The sequence below is a fragment of the Carettochelys insculpta genome, chromosome 16, assembly GCF_033958435.1.
Source record: "Carettochelys insculpta isolate YL-2023 chromosome 16, ASM3395843v1, whole genome shotgun sequence".
Taxonomy (NCBI): domain Eukaryota; kingdom Metazoa; phylum Chordata; order Testudines; family Carettochelyidae; genus Carettochelys; species Carettochelys insculpta.
The window spans coordinates 28,994,342-29,017,863 of NC_134152.1; the positions used below are offsets into that span (position 1 = coordinate 28,994,342).

The following is a 23,522-nucleotide window of genomic DNA, read 5'->3' on the forward strand; positions in this document are numbered from 1 at the left end:
TCCAACATGACAAACATCCTTGACTCCTCTCAGAGATGCTGCTTGGTCTATTAGAAGGGCTATTAGTGAGTCAGGCCAGATCTACAGTAGGAGGTAAAATGGACTTTAGATATGCAAATCCAGCTATGATAATTGCATAACTGGAGTCGACATATCTAAAATGGATTTTTGCCACTGCCCACATAGCGGGAGGTCCATGGGAGAAACTCTCCCATCTACTTCCCTCACTCCATGTGACTGCCAGGAGTACTGGGATTAGAGGTGGTACCATTACAGTTCAATTTAGCAAGTCCCCAATAGCTGCGCTAAACTGAACCCTAGAAGATCTACCGCCAGCAAATCGATCTTCCCCTAAGGGTAGATGTAGCCTAAAATACAGCATTTTCTTTCCTTCAGTAGCTCAGGGCTTTGCCATTGTGGGATTCCTTGGGTCTGATCCTGTTCTTATCTACAAGACTGTGAGCCTAGAGTAACTCCAATGTCTCTCATAGACTTACTCCAGCTGTTCACTGCAAAAACTGAAGGTGATACTATGGCAGCACGAAATGTCTATTTAGCTTGCTATTTAACAAAATACTCTATAATGAATTAAACACTAGTGGGAAGTTGGAGCTTTGGTGCTCTGGTCAGGAAACAGAGAAGGTCAACTGAAGTCCAATGAAAACTAACAAATGCACTGCATCAGTGACTAAGAGTTTTAAATGGAAAAGAGATGTCCAAAGTGCATTGTTCCCTGCCTCTACCCTTCCTTCCCTTGATGTCTTTGCAGGGAAGCAGTTTTCATTTAAAATAAAAGCCAATTAAAAATGACAGATTTCAATGTCCTTGAAATGTGTAAAAAATGTGTTACCATTTACTGTCCCTGACCTTTACAAGCATTCTCTAGTGTCTGATTCCAGCTCTTCTTAAATTGTAACCTGACACTTGTAGAGCCTCTTATGCACCATGGAAACACTCTGGCATCCATCACAAATCACCGGTGCAAAGACACAAACTTGGGCTGACCTGACCCACAATTTGGCAAAAGAAACAAGAATAACCACAGCAGTTGAGGAATTGCTCTCCCACCGTTCCTTTTAGTGGCTAGTACACAAGATACTCTTTAGCGGCAGGCGATCTTAATCCAATAATAACTTCCAGCTAGTCTTAACTATTTCAAAGGTCCTCATGGATTGAGAAGAATAAAAGAGAGAATCCCTTTTTCATTAAAAGTAGCATATTCTCTCTCTCTCTCTCTCTGGAACTAGCCTTTTCCTGGCTGTTTCACGCAAATGCACCTTTGTATGTGTTTGCTATTTTTTCATTTTTGTTATAATTTTTCACTGAACAAATCACCTTGCAGTTAAAGCTCTTCTCTAGTCTCTTTCAGTCTCCTCATTGTCATAGAGCAGGGACTGGTCTCCACAGATCAAGGGAGAAAAAAACGCCCAGGCTTCAGAAGCAGGGTTCCATAAAGCCCTTACCTCCAGGTCAGAAGTAAAGGTTCATTTTTAGACAGATAAAAAATGCTTGGGGTTTATTATTATTCCAACATCATACTGTGAACAAGTTTAGCTTTGAATCCTGGGGACTCTTCATTAGGTGGAAGTCCAAAGTCAGGACAGGCAAGGAGCTTCTCTTAGCAGCAATGAGAACAGCAAGGGAAAAATCCTGGGGACTGAGGAGTTGTTATTCTGCAATTCAAGCGAGTACGGCTAGAACACTCTCATGGAAAAGCTTCCACTGATGACTTCTACACACACAGCGTTCACCAAAATGGTGCAGAACTTAATCCCATCAACCACTTAATTGTTTCCATTACCTTGCTCTACTTCTTACCACTCTGTCATTCTGGAGGTGACCAGAACCAAAACCTACTCCAGGGGTGGGGAACATTTTTTTGGGTCAGTGGCCAATGACCTGTACACAGATCAGTTGGGGGCCACACAAGTGCATGGGGGCCAGGGCTATGGGGTCTGGGTGGGAGAGAGGGTGCAGGAATACTTTGGGAACTGGGGTTGGGGGGTCTGAGCAGGAGAGAGGGTGGAGAAGTAGACTGGGGGGTGGGTGAGCTGGCCTGGAGTGGGATGCAAGAGAGGAGTGGGGGGTTGGGTGGGAGGGGTGCAGGAGCAGGCTGTGGGTTTGGGTCTTGATGGAAGGAAGGTGCAGGAGGGTTTAGGATGTGAGGTCTGGAAGGGAGGGGTCAGGGTAGGGGTGAGGTGTCTGGGGAGGGAGGGAACAGGAGCAGGGTGAGGGTGGGGAGTCTGGGCAGGAGGGGGTGAAGGGTTTGGAGTGTGAGGTCTGGGTGGGAGGCATCAGGGTGCGGGGTCTGGGATGGAGGGGGTTCTGGGTGGGAGGGGTGGAGGGCTTGGGGTGTCGGGTCCAAGGCAAGAAGGGTCAGGGTGCGTGTGGGAGATCTTGGAGGGAGAGTTCAAGAAGGGGGTGGGAATGGGGGTCTGGATGAGAGAGGGCTCAGGAGCAGTTGATGGGAATGGGGTCTGGGCAGCGAGGGTGCAGCTTACTGGCTCACCCCTGGATGCACATGGCTCTGCCTCCCCTCTTTGCTCCCAGGCACCACCCTCTTCTTCTCTGATTAGCTGGAATTCTGGCCAATCAGAGCAGCAGGAGGAAGCCTCCGGGCAGTGCTACTGAGGCTGCTGCTGCTCCCACTTCCCTCCCTCTGGCTGGGGGAACAGCAGTGGGCCACAGGGGAGCCCAGAGCCACTTCCTGTCCCCTAGCAGAGCCTGCAGTCTAGAGCTGGCTCTGGCTTGCCTTATCCAGCCAGTGAAGCTTGGGGCTCTGCACCCCCAACACCGCTGCAAGCCACATGCTACAGAGGGGGAGCCCCGAACCTGGGGGTCTGGACCTAGACAAACTGGGCCTGAAGGCCACAAGTTCCTCATCCCTGCCCAACTCTCTAGAACTGAGTGGAAGCAGAGTGCTCATTTATAGCTGTGGTCATTTGCTTTCTTCTGCATGAAATGAAAACAAAAACAAAAAACCAGGCTGCTGTGCAAGTGATGGTCAGGAGGAGGAGGAAGTTTATTCTGGAAGTGGTGAATTATTTGAGTCCCCTGGACTTCTGCATTTTGTTCACAGATGTTCATAGGCTGGTGGCAGTTAAAAAGAAACCACATCACTGAAAAGCCTCGTGTTAACAATAAGTTAACGGGGGGGGGGGGTGTCGGAATTAGGGCCTAATGTTAACTAGATGAAATAAAAGCAAAGTTTTAAAATAACATTTATAAAAAAGAAAAGGGCTACACATGAAAGATAACATTTTAAAGCTGGAACAAGCGAGCTGCGTGCCTATTATCACCAGCAATGCTTTGTGGGTATGTCAGGTCTCATTCACTTTTTATGTTTCTTTAGCACACAAGGGACAGGAAGTGCTTTCCAACTGTGTGTTTGTACAGCACCTAATACAATAAATCACCATAGTAATGACAACAGAGAGCTTTTTTCACAAACCCTCTTTTTGGGCAGATGTAGCTTTGCTGTATCAGAGCAACATCCAACAACAAAACGCAAGAGAAGGGTTTAGTTCTAGCACTTCCCCTAAAGGAAAATCAGAGTATAAAATGTGATAAGGAAATCAATTCTTTTGCTTAAAGAACCAGGAAATCCGGTTTTATTTTTAAGCTCTGCCACCAGTTTTTCATGTTCCCTTGGGCAGGTCATTGAAGGCCAAATTTTAAAAGTGGCTGCTAAATTCCAGGTGCTGAACTTTGCGCAACCACAGTCTTGTTTCAAAGGCACTGAATGCCTGCAACTCTGACAGATTTGGGCCAGAGTTCTGGGTGTTCCGCACTATTGAAAAATCAGGTCCCTTTTTTTGAGATGCACAAAAATGGAGTTAGATACCAACCTGAAGTGCCACATTTGAAAAGTCAGGCCAGAGATATGTCCAGATTTGGATACCATAAATGAGGGGAAATTAAAATGAAAGCCTGCTTTGGAAAATATGAACCTTAGTCTCTTTGTGTTGCAGCATCCCTATCTGAAAATGAGGATAGCAATAAATGCCAACATCACCAGGCAGCATTCCGTAGTAACTGCAAAGCACTTTGAAATCCCAGCTGGGTTGGTATTAGGAGAATATTAATTATTTCGACTACTACAGTATTATTTCTTCAGATTCTGTAGTCCTCAAAATATCTCTAGGGGGCTGAGAACATTGCTGGATTATCAGGTTGAAAATGGATATGTTTCTGCTTTACATAGTTTGGGTTGATACTAAAACAAGCACTGCTATCAGCGCTCCCTTTTTCTGCTGGTAAGAGAATCAATCAGCTTGCTAAATGCCCCAGTGGCAGCAAACTGTAGAAAATATAAAATGAACAACTCATAAAAAATAAAACAGGACATTTTAAACACAATAGAGTTTTCCATTAGCATAAACATCTTCATTCCACTTCTCTTACTAACTCTGGCTTCTTGTTACAAATAACTCAGAGGGCTTGTCTACACTACCACCTTCCTTCAAAGGAAGGATAGTAATTAGGGTGTTGGGAGTTTACTAATGAAGTGCTGCCATGCATAGGCAGTAAAGGGACTTTGAAGTCGCCCTAGCACTTCAAAGTGCCAGCGGGTGAGCTGCGGCTAGACACGTGCCCGTACTTCAAAGTTTAAAATGTCGAAGTTGCCATGGGGGGGAATTGCTTAATGAAGTGCTACCTGTGCATGGCAGCACTTCATCAGTAAACTCCCAACACCCTAATTATCATCCTTCCTTTGAAGGAAGGTGGTAGTGTAGACAAGCCCAGAGAGGAAAAGAGATTTGTAGGAGATCAGTCAGGTAAAGCTGGACTGGCCCATTCCACAGTACCACAGAATATCAACCTGCTCAGGATCGATCTGTTGTTTTGTTTCACGCATGTGTGAAATGGCACCTTCCGGGGTCACCATCAATTCCGGAACTCTTCATGAGTGGCAAGGATTTAGGAAGGTTGACAGGAGAAATGCTCCTGTCTGCCTTCTCCCATAAGGACAGCCCTAGCAGTTGCCTGCTGGTAAGTCCATTTTACCAACACAGTTGGCATAGCTAAAATTGCATATTAATGGTCAACTGCTATGTCTAGTATAGACGTAGCCTCAGTGTCATATGGCACGCCCCATCCCACTTAGAAGAAGACTAGTGAGCTCCTCTGGGCTCAACTGGCACCAAATTGGCCCACTTGCAAGCATGATCCAGCTGAAGGAAGCAAGATTTAAAAAGAAAGCTCGTCGTGGGAAGAGGTGGCAACCAGGAGGAAAGCTGCTGTGTCTCACAAGGAGCTGAGTCTTGCAACAGAGCAGCTCAGAGGGAAACAGCTGACAAGCCTCTGCCACCTCCAAGGACTTGCTAGACCCGGGACAACTTGACCACTGCAGGGCAGGCATCAAAGGTAAACTCTGATCTGGGGTTCTTCTGTGCCAGGCTGCCAAACACAAATTAGACCTTTATAAAGTGATTCAAGAGGCTGTCTCCTTAAGCAGGAGATTCCCCACAGCAGAGAACCCAGAGAGTTTGGAGTCAAGTTCCCAAACGGGGAAAGGACTCTGGAAATGGAAGACCCACACTGAGTGTGACCCAAAGGAGAGGCCCAGCCTACCACAGTCCTCATTGAGGACAGTTGAGAGGCACGTGCATGTATCATTCAATCTCTACCCTACTTCACATGAGATTCTTCTGTTACTCAGTTTGCCTCTTGGCCCACAAAGGAACTAACCAATGATACCTCTATTTCTTTCCATCCTTGTGCAGAATATTTTTATATGAACTGAAATGTGTGGATGTGCACCAGCAGTAGAAAAACATGCTGCCAGCTGTGGGCAGATGGGGGTGCTCTGCTAATCAACTGGGTGGCACCTGACTGCCCTTCTGTGTGGATGACCAAGTGGTCCACTTACTGGGACCACTGGGACCAACTACGATTTTCAGTACACATCAGAGAAGAGAGGCAGAAACAAGGCAAACCAAACACCTCAACCATGGTTCAGAACGCTGCGGAAACAAACCCAACTCACTTCTGGTAAAAGGAGAGGCATGGAATTCCTCTTCGCTCTTCATACTTCTTATCAGTTCCACAAGAGATGCAGACCTAGAAGAATAAAAAGGAGAAATCTACTAAATTGTCCCTATATCCATATGTGTGTCCTTAATGAAAGTTTTGGGAGGAGGGACAGCTCAGTGGTTTCAGCATTGACCCGCTAAACTCATGGTTGTGACCTCGGTCCTTGAGGAGACCATTTAGGGGTCTGGGCCAAATAGATTTAAAAAAAAAAAACTGTCAGGGATGGTGCTTGGTCCTGCCAAGAGGGCAGGGGGTGGGACTCAATGACCTCCCCAGGTCCCTTCCAGTTCTATGAGATATGTGTCTCCATATATGATTATTATTATAAAATAGTGAAATAAATCCCAGGGATGAGTCCTCAGTTGGGATCTGTATGCAAAACAGGAGAGAACATCTGGTTCGACTCTCAGAAGAGTTCTACTTTCCCAACTAATAAGTGAGCCACCTAAAGCTCCATTCTACCAAAGTGAAAGACTCATGCATAGAAGAAACAAGCATCAATTATTATTGTAACTGTGCAGGTGCCAATAGTAGCTTGGCACCTCACAATCTAAAAAGATGACAGGTCAAAGACAGAATGCTGGCAAGTGTTCCACATGCCAGGATAATTTTGCTCACTGAAAAAGCCACACACTTTCATATTCCATTTTACTTGAAGCAACATGGGAATTCTGATCCCTAGCTTTTATCTATTTTACAACAAGGCAATTTGCTCCTTTACTGAGACTGCTGGTCTGTCCTATGAGATGCTGCTGTAGAGGTCATGTGTGCCAGGACCCCCCTGCATTCTTTATGGAAAGTGGTTATGAATAGAAATATGCATAAATCAGAGAAGTTTTGAACAAAATCTAGCTTGTAACCTATTATTTTCAATGTTAGAATCTGCTGGATCTGCAAATCCTATTTTTGTGCATGTATCATTTTTGTAGTTGAAGTTATAAATATTGTCTACATATTTGTCCTCCAAATGTTTGTCTCTGTGAAGAGCTCAAGAGGAAGTGTATCAAAACAAAAAAGCAGTCCAGTAGCACTTTAAAGACTAACAAAATAATTTATTAGGTGATGAGCTTTCGTAGGACAGGCCCACTTCTTCAGGTCATAGCCATACCAGAACAGACCTCAATATTCTGTTATGGCTATGATCTGAAGAAGTGGGCCTGTCCCACGAAAGCTCATCACCCAATAAATTATTTTGTTAGTCTTTAAAGTGCTACTGGATGGCTTTTTTATTTTGATAGTGTATAGACTAGTACGGCTATCTCTCTCTTACTATTCAACAGGAGGTGTAGTTACTCTGTTTGTGAGAGTAGGGTTTGTGAAAAGACAGCAGTTACTTAGCAGACAAAGGGCCTTACATATCTGAGAAACTTGACTGCATTGCAATCCAGCAGAGGGGCAATAGCTGATTGCCTAAAAAGGACTCGGACAACTGACCTACTCATGTGACAGTCTCCATCTTTGAGTATACTCTTACATATACTTTCACACAAAGGGCTTGTCTACACTAGCACACTCATTTGAAGGGGGCACATGAGCGAGCCTGAGCGGAGAATAGCAATGAGGTGTTGCACGGCATACGCAGCACCTCATTAGGCTAATTCTCGCTGCAGGAAGTTCGAAGTTGTAAACTTTAAAGCACCAGCAAGCCCATTTTGGGAGTCACTTTGAAGCTGCATGGGTACTCTGAAGTGCCCGCAGTTACACGGCTTGTTGTTATTCTCTGCTCAGTCTCGTTTCAATGCTCCCTTTGAAGGGAGGGATCTTGTGTAGACAATCCCTAAGAAAACAATGGAATTCCCTCCACAAGGGAAAGGTGTAAAAAAGGCCCTGGGGTTCCTCCATTTTTTTGTCTTCAGCCTGCCTTGGAAATTGGATGACACACAAAAGACAGAGAGAACCTTACTGGAGACCCAGGCCAGGATAAGCTCGTTTCTGACAAGAAGATTTTACCTGATATAAAGACAGCTAATCAGGATAAGAACTCACAAGTAAATAGATTCTTAGAGGAATAGGATTAGCTATGCGTTTTCTCTTCTGTTTGACTTGGTAACTCACTTTGATCTGCTTGTCCTTATCTATAACCACTTAAATCCTACTGTTCTGCTTAATAAAAACTCTTCTGTTTATAATCAAGCCCAGTGTAAATTGTTATTACTGGGAGAGGGCTAACACTGTGAATATCTTCCTTGCACTGACAGAGGGACCACAGTGGTCTGAAGAAGTGGGTCTGTCCCATGAAAGCTCACCTAATAAATTAGTTTGTTAGTCTTTAAAGTGCTACTGGAGCACTTTTTTGTTTTGCAGTGATATTGGATATGTTCCGGCAGTGACCTCACTCCAGTACAAGATTAAGAACCATGTTTTCTGCAGTGCTCTTCGTCTCGTAAGATATCTGAGGTCATACTGTGCATTCCTCAAGTCTTTCAGCATTAGCCCTTCAGAGCTCTTATCAAGTTTTCATACAGGAAGGAAAATGACTAATTTTGTCTGAATAGCACTACCCGCAACAGATTACGATAGCCCAGACAGGCGGCACCCAATCCGATTTGCCTGCACGACAGATATTGCCAATAACCAAAACACAGAAAATGGAAAAAACCCTCCTTTGAGAACAGCATGGAAGCTACACTTAGGCTTTTCTGCCACCTCCCGTGCGTATTCGCTCCTCTATGCAGGTGTTTATATCCCACCCACCACCTTAGCATCTGAGCACTTCTTGTGTGGGGAATAATTCCGAAAAGCATCTGTGAAGAACTCAGGCATCTAGGTTCCATTTTGAATGCTGTGAGGCTGTACCTGCTACACCAGCAGAGCTGCAGCTGTGGCAGTGCAGGGCTTAATGACACATGCTCACTACAGTGACGAGAAGGGTTCTGCCATCGCTGTAGTTAATGCACTTCCACAGAGGCTGCAGCTAGGCTGGCAGACGAATTCTTCCATTGACCTAGTACAATCTACACCAGGATTTTGTGGTGTGGATGTTTCACACCCAAAGACATAACTATACCAATGTAAATTTTAGGTATGGCCCAGCCCTAAAACAATGAGACCTGGGCTCGTAAGTGTCTAAGTCCTTTTGGCAGCAGCAGCAGTTGGTGCTCCGGGCGCCTTTGAACTGCTGTAGCAGAGTTGCTCTGCCACTGCAGGTAGCTGTGAGGGGAGGGGGTGGGGGTTCCCAGCATCACAGTCCAGGTGGTGCTAAGGGCTGAATGCTCTAGGCGCCATAGCTGCCACACTTGGCCCTGTCCCTTCCAGAGCTGGGCCCACTCCAATCTTTCCTCAGGCTGTTGGCCTCTCTGACTGGGTCAGACAAAAGGTTCATCCAACTCAGTATCCTGTGTTCTGGCAGTGGCCAATGCCAGGTGCTGCAGAGGGAAGGAACATCCTGAGTAATCACCAAGTGATCCATCCCGTTGCCCATTCTCAGCTTCTGACAAACAGAGGGCAGACACCATTTCAGCCCCTCCTGGCTAACAGCCATTGATGGACCTATCCTCCACGAACTTCTCTCTTTTTTGAGCCCTGTTGCAGCTTGGAACTTCACAACATCCTCCAGCAGGGAGTTCCACAGGTTGACTGTGTTGTGTGAAGGAACACCTCCTTTTGTTTTAAACCTGGTAATAGTAGTAAGCTTTTTCTACTCCTACATCTCGAAGCATCAGCCACTGACAACTATTTGCCAGCGTCCCCTGTCCTGAGCGATCTTTTTAAGTTTTGATCAGGTATATCCCATTTTTTCAGTGTCTGCCTTCAGGTCTCTATAGCTATCTGTTAACTTAATTTGATGACCCCTAATTCTTGTGTTCTTGGAAGGAGCATAGAACTCTACTTTATTCACTTTTTTCCACATCAGTCATGATAGGCCTCTATCATATCCCCCTTTAGCCATCTCTTTTTGAAACTGAAAAATCCCATTTTTAATAATCTCTCTTCTGAAGGTAGCTGTTCCACACTCCTAATAAGTTTTGTTGCCCTTTTCTGAAAAATTTCCAGCGCCAAGATATCTATTTTGAGATGAAGTAACTACAGCTGCATGTAGTGTTCAAGATGTGGGTGTACCATGGATTTAGATGGAGGCAATACCCTATCCCTTTCTTAATGACTCCTTTAACATTCTGTCTGCTTTTTGACTGCTGCTACAGCCACAAGGACTCCAAGATCTCTCTCTTGAGTGGTAACAGTTAACTTAGCTGGGATTTCACTTTGGCTGCTCTAAAAGTGTTATTCATGGCATTTCCCAAAAGAAAACAGAATGATTAAAACAGTGACCAGGACAGACAACTTGACATGTGTTACTCCTGGGGCTATTCTGTACCACGATGCAATGCAGAATTTTGCAGAAATCAATGCTGTAGATATAGAATTTCCTTCTCTCCACCCACAGAAATGGGCTGCAGCATTGTTGGCACCCACTAGAGACTGCTCCACCTGGCAGAACGCAGCTTACAAATAGAAGACAAAGCTGGGGGGAAGGGGAAGGAACAGGAGGGTCTGTAAGTGCCACAGTTCCCAGCACACCCGAAAGCAGAGGTGGGCAAAACATGGCCCACAGGGTGGATCCTGCCCGCCAAGCCTTCTAATCCAGCCCACTCCTGCACATGGAACAGCACCGCTCAAAGTGGTTTGCTGCTCTCTGTGGCTTTCTGAGGGGGCGGGGAAAGTGCAGCACAGTTTCTCAAATCCCATTGACTGGTTTCCAGCCAATACGGGCTGAGAGATTTGCTGACGACAGGGGCAACAGTGAAGACCCTGCAGCACAGAGAGCCACATGGAGTAGTCAAGGGCTGCTAGGAAGCCTGGACACTTGCAAGAGAGTGCAGCTGGTCAGAAGCTGCTTAGGTAAGCGCCTCTGGGACACAGCCTGTCCCTGGCAACCCCGCTCCTGCACCCCAACTCCGTCCGAGACCCTGCACCAACACTTACAACCCTTCCCCATGTGAGAATCCTCTCTTGCACCCATACCCTCTCTCAACCCTGCACCCCAATCCCCTGCTCCAGGCCAAACCCTCTCCTTCACCCAAACTCCTTCTCAGATCCCACACCCTCCTCATAGTCTCTTACTCGAGCTTCTTCCTGGATCCAACCTCCATCCCAGATGCACACCCCCTCCATGTAAAAGTGCAGCCCTTGGCTTTTTACCAAAGTCTTGGAGAGGCCTCCCATCAAAAATTATCCCCTACCCTGCCCTAAAGGAAGGAGGTAGCAGCAGCAGGAAAGAACAGGCACAGTCGGAAGCTGGCATCAGGATGTTTCTCTCTCTAGATCCCCAGCAAGAGATTCTGGGCCAAGGGGCACTGAAGCTGGCCCCTGGGGAACAGGGGTGGGAGAGTCTGGGATAGACAGGATATGGCTGGACTCTCAGAGAGGGCCAGGGAGGAGGTGTGACTACAAGGACTGGGCAGACTTTGGTTGGGGGTCGGCGGGAGGGAGCAGATGTAAGTGTCTGGGCAGAGGGGACATGGCTGGGCTCTAGCAGGAGTGGGTAGTGAGTGTCTGGGCCAGTGGGGTCATGGCAGGCTGTGGATGAAGGGCGGCAGAGAAACAGGAACTAGGTTGTCATAGGTGTTTCTTTAACTCTCTACTCCCGGGGGAATATTTGTGTGTGTGTGTGTGTGTGTGTGTGTATTGTTACAGACATACTTGCTCACAAGTATTTTGAGATGAATTACCAAAATAATTGAAACTGGTGTGATTATATAGTGCTATTTTGACAAATAAAATTTGCAAAATTTTAAAAGTTTGTCTTCAGAATTTTTATTTTTATTTTTGGTACAAAATTCTCTGACTAGTAAAGTGTCTGAAGACATACAGCTGAATTTTTAGATGTGGGCATCTTAACAGAGCATCAGAGGTGCACACGTAGGTGCATTATACACATACATTGGGTGCCAATTGGATATCCAAATGTAGGATTTCAGTGGTCTGTTTATGCCACCATTATTTAAATGGTGCTTCTAGTGACAACACTCCTGTAACAGATACAAGAGAAACAGATGAGAGATGGAAAAAAGGCAGAAAAGGAGAAAGACTGAAAAGAGAAACATGTATAAGGAAAGAAAGAAGGGGGATGAAGGAGGAGAAAAGGTGAGAGGGGAATGCAAAGAGAGAGAGAGACAAAGAGGAGACGAGAGAGAGGAGAATGAAAATACGACAGGCTAAGTAAACATGGGGAAAGACGTGACAGGTGAGAAGCAAATGGGGAGATACAGGGAGTGTAAGACGTCTATACTCCAGGGGAAAAAAGTCAATTTAAGATATGCAACTCCAGCTACATGAATTGTGTAGCTGGAGTCAATGTATCCTAAATCGATTTTTCCTGCCATCCTCACCGTGGCAGGTTGTTGGGAGAAATGCTCCTGCCAACATCCCTTACACCTTGCAGCTGCCAGGAGTATCAGGGTTGATGGTGGAGCTCTGATTGTTCGATTTAGCTCAGCCCCAAAAGACATGATAAATCAAACCCTGGAAATTGACCTCCACCATGTTGATCTTCCAGTAAGTGCAGACATATGCTAAGACTAGGAGGTCCTGAGACAGAGCTTGGCATGCAAAAGATCTGTGTCAGTTCAGAGCAGGCAAATCAAGCTAATGGCACAATGATTTTAATAATTTACCACAGGAATTTAGTGCATGCATTTAAAAGGATTTGAGAAGCAGTGAGATGAAAGGTTGACACTTAGTAAGTACTTTAATTTACACATCCTCCGTGCTACTGTGCATGATGATGAGGACAATGACAGTGATGGTGATATTGTAATACAAACGTGTTTAAAGGCTGGATTTTTTTTGTCTAAATGCAGCATTAGCTTCTTACATACTCTCTTTTTATTCATGTGTGTGAAAAGCACAGGTATAAACAGAAGTTGTTCTTAGGTAGTACATGGCGTATGACATAGTTGACCTAGGGAATGTCGTTGAGATTATGTCAAATCCATTGCAAGGGTTCTCACTTTTTTTTAGGTGGTGATGAGTGTTTTTACAATTGGGATCTAATTCCAACTAGGCTAAGGGGAGGAAGAGTTGAGGACAAGATGTTACGTACAAGAAGGTCAATTCACCAGCCTTTTAACACAGGAGATCTGGATTGAAAATTCACTTTGGCCACCAGTGCAAATGAGTCTGGTGACCTTAGCTTAGGTCTTACTGTTAAGAATTTGTCAAACATATTTTTAGAAGTGGTCACGGGCAACAAAGAAAAATTCATGGAAGACCACAAACCATCCATGACTTTTACTAAAGTACCTGAAACTCCAGCAACTGCAGGGAGCAGGGGTGCCCTGGAGCTTTCCACTAAGGTGGGCACTGGGCCTGCCACAAGTTCCCAGCTGCTGTGGGCAAAAGGGGGCATAGCTCATGTTCACTGTGAGCAGCAGGGTCCTTGGGAGTTTCTAGCCACATTGGGGGGGGGGCAATGGCTCTCAAGTGGGGGCATCCCCACCACCTGCAGGAGGTCTGAGCTCTAGGGTACCCACCTATGGTGGCTGGGAGCTTCCAGACCCCTGTTGCCCATGGCAGCAAGGAGCTGCACGACACCCACCCCAACCCTTGCTCACAGCAGCTGAGAGCTTCTACAGGCCCACTGTGGTGGAGATTCCAGGTCACCCATGTCCTCCACAGAGGCTGGGAGTTGTGCAGCACCTCTGTCATCCATTTCAGTTGGGAGATTGGGGCCCCCTCAGTTCCCGGCCACCACTGGCTACTGGGGTAACCCTGCAGCTCCCAGGCATTGCAGGCTCATGTCATAGAGATCTGTGGAAGTCACACATTCTATGATTTCCATGACAAAATCATAGCCCTATTTACTGTATATATCTGTGTGTATGTCCCTCTACATCATACAACTACCATACGAGTCTGGCTGGGATAGAGGCTCATTCCAACACTGGCAAAAGTTCCCATTTCCCTTCTGTGCATTATAGCTGGTTCTCTTCAGTGCAATTGGCACCTCCCATTTATAGGTACAAATAGATAAATATTTAGAAAAATGTGACTGTACCATATGAAACTATCATAGGTGCTATTTACTCAAGTTTTGACTTACTGTAAACCCATATGTTACATAGGTTTGAACATATGGCCACAAAATTCAAACATGCAATGTCTTCCTCATCCAGGCTATGTCTACACAGTAGCATTATTTTGAAATAAGGTATTACAGAGGAGATATTCCATAATTTCTTATTTCAAAATAATGCTGTTACATACGAAATACATTTTGCAATAGCCCTCACATATTTTGAAATAGACTGTCTACACACAATAGAACCTATTTCAGAATTGAGCCATTGGACGCACTATGGGTCACTTCAAAATAGGCTCTATTCTGTCTACACACTCCCTATTTCAAAATTTCTGTCTTGAAATAGGCGCTATTCCCCATGGAGGCTGAGGCCACACTAGCCCCCTCCTTTTGGAAAGGGCATGGTAATGAGGGATTTTGGAATATGCTAATGAGGTGCTTCCAGGAATATGCAGTGCCTCATTAGCGTAATCGTGGCTGCACGTGATTCGAAAGTGCTGATTTTGAAATGCATGCTGCCCGTGTAGACTGGAGCCTTTTGAAAGGACACCCTGATTTCGAAAGCCCCTTCTTCCCAACACCAAATGGTAAGAAGGGGTTTTCAAATTCAGGGCGTCCTTTTGAAAGGCCCCCATCCACATGGGCGGCATGCGTTTTGTAAGCAGCACTTACAAATAATGCGTGGTTGCCAATATGGTAATGAGGCACTGCATATTCACGGCAGCATCTTATCTTCCAAAATCCTTCATTACCATGACCCTTCCAAAAGGAGGTGGCTCGTGTGGCCACCGCCTCCATGAGGAATAGCGCCTATTTCAAAATAAGCCAACTGCTATTTCAAAATTATTTTGAAATAGTGGTTGCATTGTGTAGATGCTGTGTAGACATACCCCCAGCGAGGTCAATCAGATTCTTGTTGACAGCGTTCTTTCACCTCTAAACATCCAATTGAAGACATGGAATGTCAGCATCAGGACCATTTACCAGGAAGTGCCCAAATTCTGCAAGAAATTAAAACATACTCATGTTGCACTCCAATGGGCAAAAAGGCCCACATTTTTATCTGTTATTTTCATATCATTCTGCTGTTTTCATTTTGGCCTAGATAAGTTAATCAATATAACACTTTTACTCAAAAAACTATGTGAGATCCAATAGCACCACACTATTAGGAAAGTACTGTTACACTCCTGCTCACAAATAAGAATACAACAGTGCAGCTACAAAAAATAAAAGTAATATGAGATGTGAACAAGTAATAAGCTGACTGACAGTTTCAGCAGATGGATGGATCTTAGCAGACTTACTACTCCCAAACACATAACACAATACAAGATATAAAACCTCCCCATTCAAATAAAATATCACAATAAAACAATTCTGGCCTTTCATGGGAATATGACAGCTATTTCAAACACCTCAAGGGCATTATACTCAGATATAACGATTCCACTTCTAGCTCTCTTTACAGAATCAATCACTTGTATGTTTACCAGCTAACTTTTTACCACTGAATTTGTTGCTCCAAAAACCGCTCAGCATCCTATGGCCAATGATTGTTAACATCTATGTACTACTTCTTGAACCTTTGATGCGGAATATTCACCTAACTACTCAATTATGTACCTCCCTGTAATTAGGCTTTTGAAATGCCTGTCATGTAATGTCTACCCTTTGGTGCACCATTGACCAAGGACATGCTTTCACTGCCCACTGGATCAACAGGCAATGAACAAACCAGCAAAGGTCAATTTATCATGTCTCGTATAGACTTGCTAAATCTAGCGTAGAACACTCTCCCATTGACTCCAGTACTCCACCAAAATGATAAGAGTAAGCAGAGCTGATGGGAGCTGTTGAGTTATCATGGTGAAGATACTGCAGTAAGCAGACCTAAGTAACTGGACATCAGCTACATTATTCAGGTAGCTGAAGGTGTGCAACTCAAGTCAATGTCCCAAGGTAGTATAGACAAGGCCCAATTTACTAGTTCAAGTGCTCACACTTTTCTTTCTTAGATCTGCCTGATGAAAGAAGGAAGTGCTGTACATAACACAGGCATTCGAAGACTTTCCCGGTCAGAATCAGTGGGCAAATAATGCTACAACATAACAGAGGATGCACTAGCCTCTGGGGAGTCACACACTTACTCAGTTGATGATAGGCTCCATTCTCAGTCATAAAGCTTCTTGAAAATGCCCTTTGCTGTGCAGTGCAAACATTCCTAATACTTCCTCTGGCTTAAAGCTGAAAGTATCGTGCTGTGATGTCTTCCCAGCCAGCAGAGTTTATGCAGAAATCTGAATCACTTGGCAAGAAAAGTTAACCAACAGGCAAAATGCAGCTCTGCCGAGGAAGGACAAATTTCTACTAAGAATGAGAAGCAGCTCCTGATAGGCTGCCTACTCTTCTGCTGGTTAAATAGCTGTGCCTTTCATGGAGAAGTAGCGGAACCTTTGAACTAAGTTTCACTTAGTAAAACTGGCTTCTCTTCATTAGCGCCTCTGATCCCCTCTCCTTCTCCTAGCTCCGTGTCCTGCCTCTTCAATTGCTGCTGCAGCAGGACTGTGTCACATAGCTCCGGAAGCACACACCCACCATCCTCTCTCAGAAACGCTGTGTCTATATATAGCAGGTGGAGAGGTGTTGGGGGCTGCCTCACTTCCCCTTTTCTTCTCAGCCGAAGCTGCATGTGACTTTCAAATATGACACCTCTGCAGAGGGAAATCAAAGAGGAAGTGGTCTCATGGCAATAGAAAGCTCTGCTCTGGATGGGATAGGGGAGAGGGGTGTTACTTGAAAAGAGCCCTCCCTTTCATAGAGATTACAACAAAGGTCCTCCTGCAGTTACACATTACCAAATAACACTGTGACATGTGCCTCAGTGAAGGGGTGGGGAAAACAAGTGGAATGCACAAGACCATTGTCAGCCTCAGAGAATATTTTCTTGGGACAGCCTAACAGGCAGTAGTAACACTGCTTTTTTGTGACGGTACTTGCTGGTATGGAGTACCGGCACCTCAGCAGCCCCAGTCACAGGATTGGCTGGGGGAGGAGGACGGGGTGCCAGCTGAGTACTGGCTCCTTTTATTTATATATTTAATTAATTAATACAAAAAAAGCACTGAGTATCATGAGGAGCCGCACTGTAATGAGCTCCTAACTCCTTAATTGTTGGAACGGCACTTTGCTCCTGTAAGCAGCATTCTCTGTTAATCATTACCTCACTGCCAGGAAAAAAAAATAATAGTAATGTTCAGGACTTCTACAGCAGGTTCCATGATTAAAGTGCCATGCAAACATTACTTAGTTAAATAAATACCTTTGTGGGACTTTACCTCCAAACTGTACCCATCGCTTTAGTCAAAGGAAAATAAGATGAGACACGAATTCCAGTCTGGAAAAGTTGTTCCCAGCAGGACTAGCAAAGTAGGGGATGAGACAGAATTCCACTTTCACACAGAAGAGACCGCTTAGTTCAATTCAGAGTCAAGTTGCATGACTGGTGGTGAGTGACCCTAAGGAGTCAGAAATCTAACTCTTCTCCTAATAGAATGTGGTCCTTTAGAATGAATCATCATGGGGAACAGTATATGGAAACCCAGGATGAAGGCGTAGTATTGACCGAATTCCTCTGTCTCACCATGGGCAAAGAATAGCTAGGAACTGCCCTATTAGTGCTCCATCTACAAGGGTTTCCTGTGTCTGAGAGTGGCCGCTACTAGAATATCATTTATGAACAACATTGTAAAAACATGACAGAGGATGATGATGATAGCTTTCTTTGACAAGTGTTGTGGATAAGTGAGAAGCAGTGGATGTGGTATACCTAGACTTCAGTAAGGCATTTGACACAGTTTCTCATGATCTTCTTATCTATAAACTAGGCAAATACAACTTAGATGGGGCTAGTTTAAGGTGGGTGCATAAATGGCTGGGTAACTGGTCTCAGAGAGTAATTATTAATGGTTTGCAGTCATGCTGGAAGGGCATAACAGTGGGATTCCGCAGGGATCTGTTTAGGGACCAGTTTTATTCAATATCTTAATCAGCAATTTAGATATTGGCATAGAAAGTACACTTATTAAGTTTGCAGATGATACCAAGCTTGTAGGGATTGCAACTGCTTTGGAGGATAGGGTCATAATTCAGAATGATGTGGACAAACTGGAGAAATGGTCTGAGGTAAAAAGGATGAAGTCTAACAAGGACAAATGCAAATACTCCACTTAGGAAGGAACAATCAGCTTCACACTTACAAAATGGGAAGTGACTGTCTAGGAAGGAGTGTTGCAGAAAGAGATTTAGAGATCATAGTGGACCACAAGTTAAATATAAGTTAACACTGTGACGCTGTTGCAAAAAAAAGCAAACATGATTCTGGAATGCACTAATAGGAGTGTCGAGAGCAAGACACAGGAAGTCATTCTTCTGCTCTACTCAGTGTTCATTAGGTCTCAGTTGGAATATTGTGTCCAGTTCTGGCCATCACATTTCAAGAAAGATGTGGAAAAACTGGAGAAGGTTCAGAGAAGAACAACAAGAATGATGAAAAGTCTAACGAACATGAGCCATGAGGGAAGACTGAAAGAACTGGGCTTGTTTAGTTTAGAAAAGAGAAGACTTAGAGGGGACATGATAGCGATTTTCAAGTAGCCAAAAGAGGGTTTCAAGGAAGAGGAAGAAAAATTGTTCTCCTTGGTCTCTGATGATCGGACAAGAAGCAATGGGTTTAAACTGCAGCAAGGGAGGGTTAGGTTGGACATTAGGAAAAATTTCCTGTCAGGGTGGTTAAACACTGGAATAAATTGCATAGGAAGGTTGTGGTATCTCCATCACTGGAGATATTTAAGAGCAGGTTAGTTAGACAGCTATTAGGGATGGTCAAGATAGTGCTTGGTCCTGAATGAAGGCAGGGGACTGGACTTATGACCTCTCAAGTTCCCTTCCAGTTCTAGGGTTCTATGATTCTGTAAGGAAGGAAGAAACCCAAGCATTTTTGGATGAGATTTTTTAAGGCACAAAGGCAGATGCCTACATCCCACTGAAAGCCAACAGAAATTTGGTATCTTAGTATTCTTCGTGCCTTTGAAAATGTCATAAAAATGGCCATACTGGGTAAGACCAAAGGTCCATCTAGCCCGGTATCCTGTCTTCCAACAGTGGCCAATGCTAGATACCCCAGAGGGAGAGAACAGAACATGGAATTGTTGTGTGATTCCCACACCTGCCATCCATTTTCAACCTCTGACAGAGGCTAGGGACACCATTCCTACCCATCCTAGCTAATAAATATTGATAGACCTATCCTCCATGAATGTATCTAGTTCTTTTTTGAACCCTGATAAAGTCCTGGTCTTCACACTATCCTCTGGCAAGGAGTTCCACAGGTTGACTGTGTGGTATGTGAAAACTTCCTTTTGTTTGTTTTAAACTTGCTACCTATTAATTTCATTCAGGACCCCTAGTTCTTATGTTATGGGAACAAGAATAACTTTTCCTTATTCACTTTCTCCATACCTGTCATGATTTTAAAGACCTCCCTCATATCACCCTTAATCTCTTCTTTTCTAAGCTGAAAAATCTGTCTTTTTACTCTCTTATCATATGGCACCCATTCCAAACCCCTTTTGTATTTGTTTTTTCTCCTGAAACGTGAGGAACAAGAATGCTTACCCATGTTTATTTTAGCTAAGGAACTTCAGAGATTGCAGATGCAAGTAATATGACTCACTATCTCATTTCCCTCACTACCATAGGTTAATTATACTTTATGCAAAAGAACTATTTGATACTATTAAATGTGCTGTCTTTGAGATCCATTGATGGTCACCTTTTCCTTGTAATTTGAGAATGGGTAAATAATTCCTACACTTGAAGATTTATTTCTTTCAGCTCTCAGCTCTATTCAAGAGCCTTAGGACTAGAATTTTTAATTTCTTCCAACAACCTCAGGACCCACCATCAAAGGTTATATTTTGCAAGGCGCTTAGCTGACATCTAAGCAGGTTGATGTGATACCAGTACCCCTTGGTGTCAACTAGCAGAGGACATAAAGGATGAATAAAAGTTTATAGGGATCATCTGGGCCAGATGTTTACATAATAGTGCATTAAAAGATGGGATGTGAGGTCTCTTAACAGCTAGCAACATAGAAGTCGTCCTAATCACTGCAAGACACATGCATGGATGATACTGAAGCAGCTACATGCCTACACTGAAAATGATATTCTTAAGGTATATGAGCTATAAGACAGATCCCAAGAAGATGACAAAGAGGTTTGCATCAGGCAGGGGGGTAGCAGACATTTCGCTCTTTGGCTGATCATTGTGTGACTTATAATTTAAATCTATTTGTGCTACAGCGCCTGCTGCTAATGAGGGAAGACCTGCTGAAAAAATTACAATCAGCAGACAGGGATCCTGTTGCAGAGAAAATGACAGATTTTGGGGAGTAAAACTGAGGATATTAAGGTACATCCAGAATCCTTCACCAAGGAGAAAAACTGCCAATGTTTTCTGTCCTATGAGAGGAAGATTACAGCCATCTTAGCTGAAAAACTCTCCTTCATTCGACAGGAGAGTATGTGGGTAATTGGGTCTAGACTTTTATTTTACATGTGACCTTTTGTTTCCAACCCTTTGGCTTGTTACTTCTCAAATCTCCATGTTTTTAAAATAAACATTCACTTCGGTTGAAGTGAAAACAAGCAGCGTGCGATGCTTCCTTGGGAGCGGCTAACCTGTGACTGGTGTGAGTGTGCAGTGGAATAGGAGCTAGACACGCTGGGGTGGATGCTCAGAGGGCTCAGGAGTCGGAGTGCGCTGCCCACTAATTCACACAGGGCCTGAGGAGACCAAATATGTCTGGAGGGGAATGCTGTGTTGCCAGAAGTGTTAGGGAGCTGAATCCTGGTAGACACAAACAAGATTTCCTCATGCTAATGGCAGATTGTGGCACCATGCCTCACAGTCCTTGGTGTCCTCAGGAAACATCACAGATGGACTTTTGGAAGACTGAGCCCAGATGACGAGGAAATATGGCGTTGTGTGTCACAGTGGGAGAGAGCTGCTAATACCAAGCACTTCAGAAAATCTGGTCCTTATTTAAGTGCCTAAATGGATGAGATCTGTTGAGAATTGTGGCTCAGTTATAGATGCTGAGTACTTGAAAATCTGACCCTTAAAACCAGATTTAGCTTTTCATGAAGAATCACAGAATCACAGGGCTGGAAGGGACCTCAGGAGGTCATCTAGTCCAGCCCCCTGCTTCAAGCAGGATCAACCCCCATTAAGTCATCCCAGCCAGGACCTTGTCCAGCCGGGACTTAAAAACCTCAAGGGATGGAGAATCCACCACCTCTCTAGGCAACACATTCTAATGCTTCACCACCTGCCTGGTGAAGTAGTTGTTCCTAATATCTAACCTACACTTCTCCCTCTTCAACTTCAGGCCATTACTCCTTGTTCTGCCATCTGACACCATTGAGAACGGTTTCTCACCCTCCTTTTTAGAGCTCCCCTTCAGGAAGTTGAATGTTGCTATTAAATCACCTCTAAGTCTTCTTTTCTGTAAACTAAACAAGCCCAAATCCCTCAGCCTATCCTCATAGGTCTTGTGCTCCAGACCCTTAATCATTTTTGTTGCCCTTCGCTGAACTTGCTCCAGCAAATCCACATTCTTTTTATACGGGGGGCCCAAAACTGGACACAATATTCCAGATGTGGCCTCACCAGTGCCGAATAAAGAGGAATAATTACTTCTCTAGATCTGTTCGAAATGCTCCTCCTAATGCACCCTAGTATGCTGTTAGCCTTCTTGGCTACAAGGGCACACTGTTTACTCATATCCAGCCTTTCATCCACCATAACCCCTAGGTCCCTTTCCATCATACTGCTGCTGAGCCAGTCAGTCCCCAGCCTGTAACAATGCTTGGGATTCTTCTGCCCCAGGTGCAGGACTCTACACTTCTCCTTATTGAACCGCATCAGATTTCTTTTGGCCCAGTCCTCCAATTTATCCAGGTCCCTCTGGATTCTCTCTCTACCTTCCAATGAATCTACCTCTCCCCCTAGTTTTGTGTCATCTGTAAACTTGCTGAGGGTGCCATCCAGTCCCTCATCCAGGTCATTAATAAAGATGTTGAATAACACTGGCCCCAGAACCGAGCCTTGCGGCACTCCGCTTGAAACAGACCGCCATCCAGATATTGAGCCATTGACCACCACCCCTTGGGCCCGACCATCAAGCCAGCTTTCTATCCATCTTATAGTCCAAGGATCTAATCCATATTTCCTTAACTTGTGGACAAGAATGTTGCGGGAGACTGTATCAAAAGCCTTGCTCAAGTCAAGGTATATCACATCCACTGACTTCCCCATGTCCACAGAGCTTGTTACCTCATCATAGAAGCTAATCAGATTAGTCAGGCAGGACTTGCCCCTGGTGAATCCATGTTGGCTACTTTTGATCACTTTCCCCTCTTCCAAGTGCTCCAAAAGAGGATGTGACTATAGAGCACTTCTTCACACAAAGCTTGCTAGGGGTAGTAGTTTGTAGTTCTGGTTTGCTGATACTGTATACATTCTCCACTGATCCAGAAAACCTAAAAAATCCAAGAGGAAGATACTTGGCACCATAAATCAATGCTTACACATTCAAGGAAACCCAGGAAGTAGATATTCTAATGATGAGTAGATATGGTAATCATTGTCAATGGACTAAAGTCTTTTCCAACATTTTATCTCCCATCACAAACACCCTTTTTGAGAACTTGATTCATATTTACACTCTGAACCTTTTAAAAAAGATGAGAAAGGTTCTTTTCTATCTCCTCAGCAACACTGCTTTCTGAGACGAGCAAAAGCAGAATTGTTTTTCTTGTATTCAAAAATTAATATAATGTAAAAACTACATGGGGTTTTATATTAGACTCTGCTCTCATCATTATTTGTTCTGTTTATCATCCTTGTGAAAGCTGGTAAGTTTCATCTTTGCAGACTCTATTGCTGACTCAGCTGCCTGAGCCAAAATGCGAAAAGAAAAAAAATCCCTGTTTAAAAAAAGGTCCAATGATTTTATTTTCTCATCATAAATATGAAATTTAATTAGCAGCTCACTGCTAACAAAGTCACAACGGAAAATAAGACTAAAGAAGACAGGCAAGCATAAACCACAAACGTAGCAGCCAATTTAACTCCTGTTTTTCCCTACCAGAACTTCTAACGCTGTCGTGCCACATTTTTCTTTACTGTGAAGGACTCTCTCTCCCAGTGGCAGCAATCATTCCAGTGCAAAACAGCAATATACAATGGGCAGATGACCAGAAGAAAAGCATGAGAGAGCTTACCAAAGTCCTACAAAGATATGAACCTAGCGTCCTTCATAACAGAATCTTCAGCCCACGTTCGGGCCTCACTGGGCTTTGCACCTTTGCCTTAGGGCTTTCAATGTGTGTAGTCCCTT

The 23,522-nt window shown here is 44.3% G+C and overlaps 1 protein-coding gene across 3 annotated transcripts in view; it reads right to left on the reverse strand.

Moving 5' to 3' along the window:
* Window positions 1–23,522, reverse strand: part of CARD11 (caspase recruitment domain family member 11) — an 82,491-nt gene that overhangs the window by 46,037 nt on the left and 12,932 nt on the right. For 2 of the 3 annotated variants that reach the window (XM_075010431.1, XM_075010429.1), the window contains exon 2: window positions 5,990–6,063. In XM_075010431.1, the coding sequence (XP_074866532.1) occupies window positions 5,990–6,032 (43 nt within the window). In that variant the 5' untranslated portion in view covers window positions 6,033–6,063. Of the gene's footprint in view, window positions 1–5,989; window positions 6,064–16,206; window positions 16,561–23,522 lie in introns of those variants that run through there. The other variant, XM_075010430.1, reaches the window with a different exon arrangement.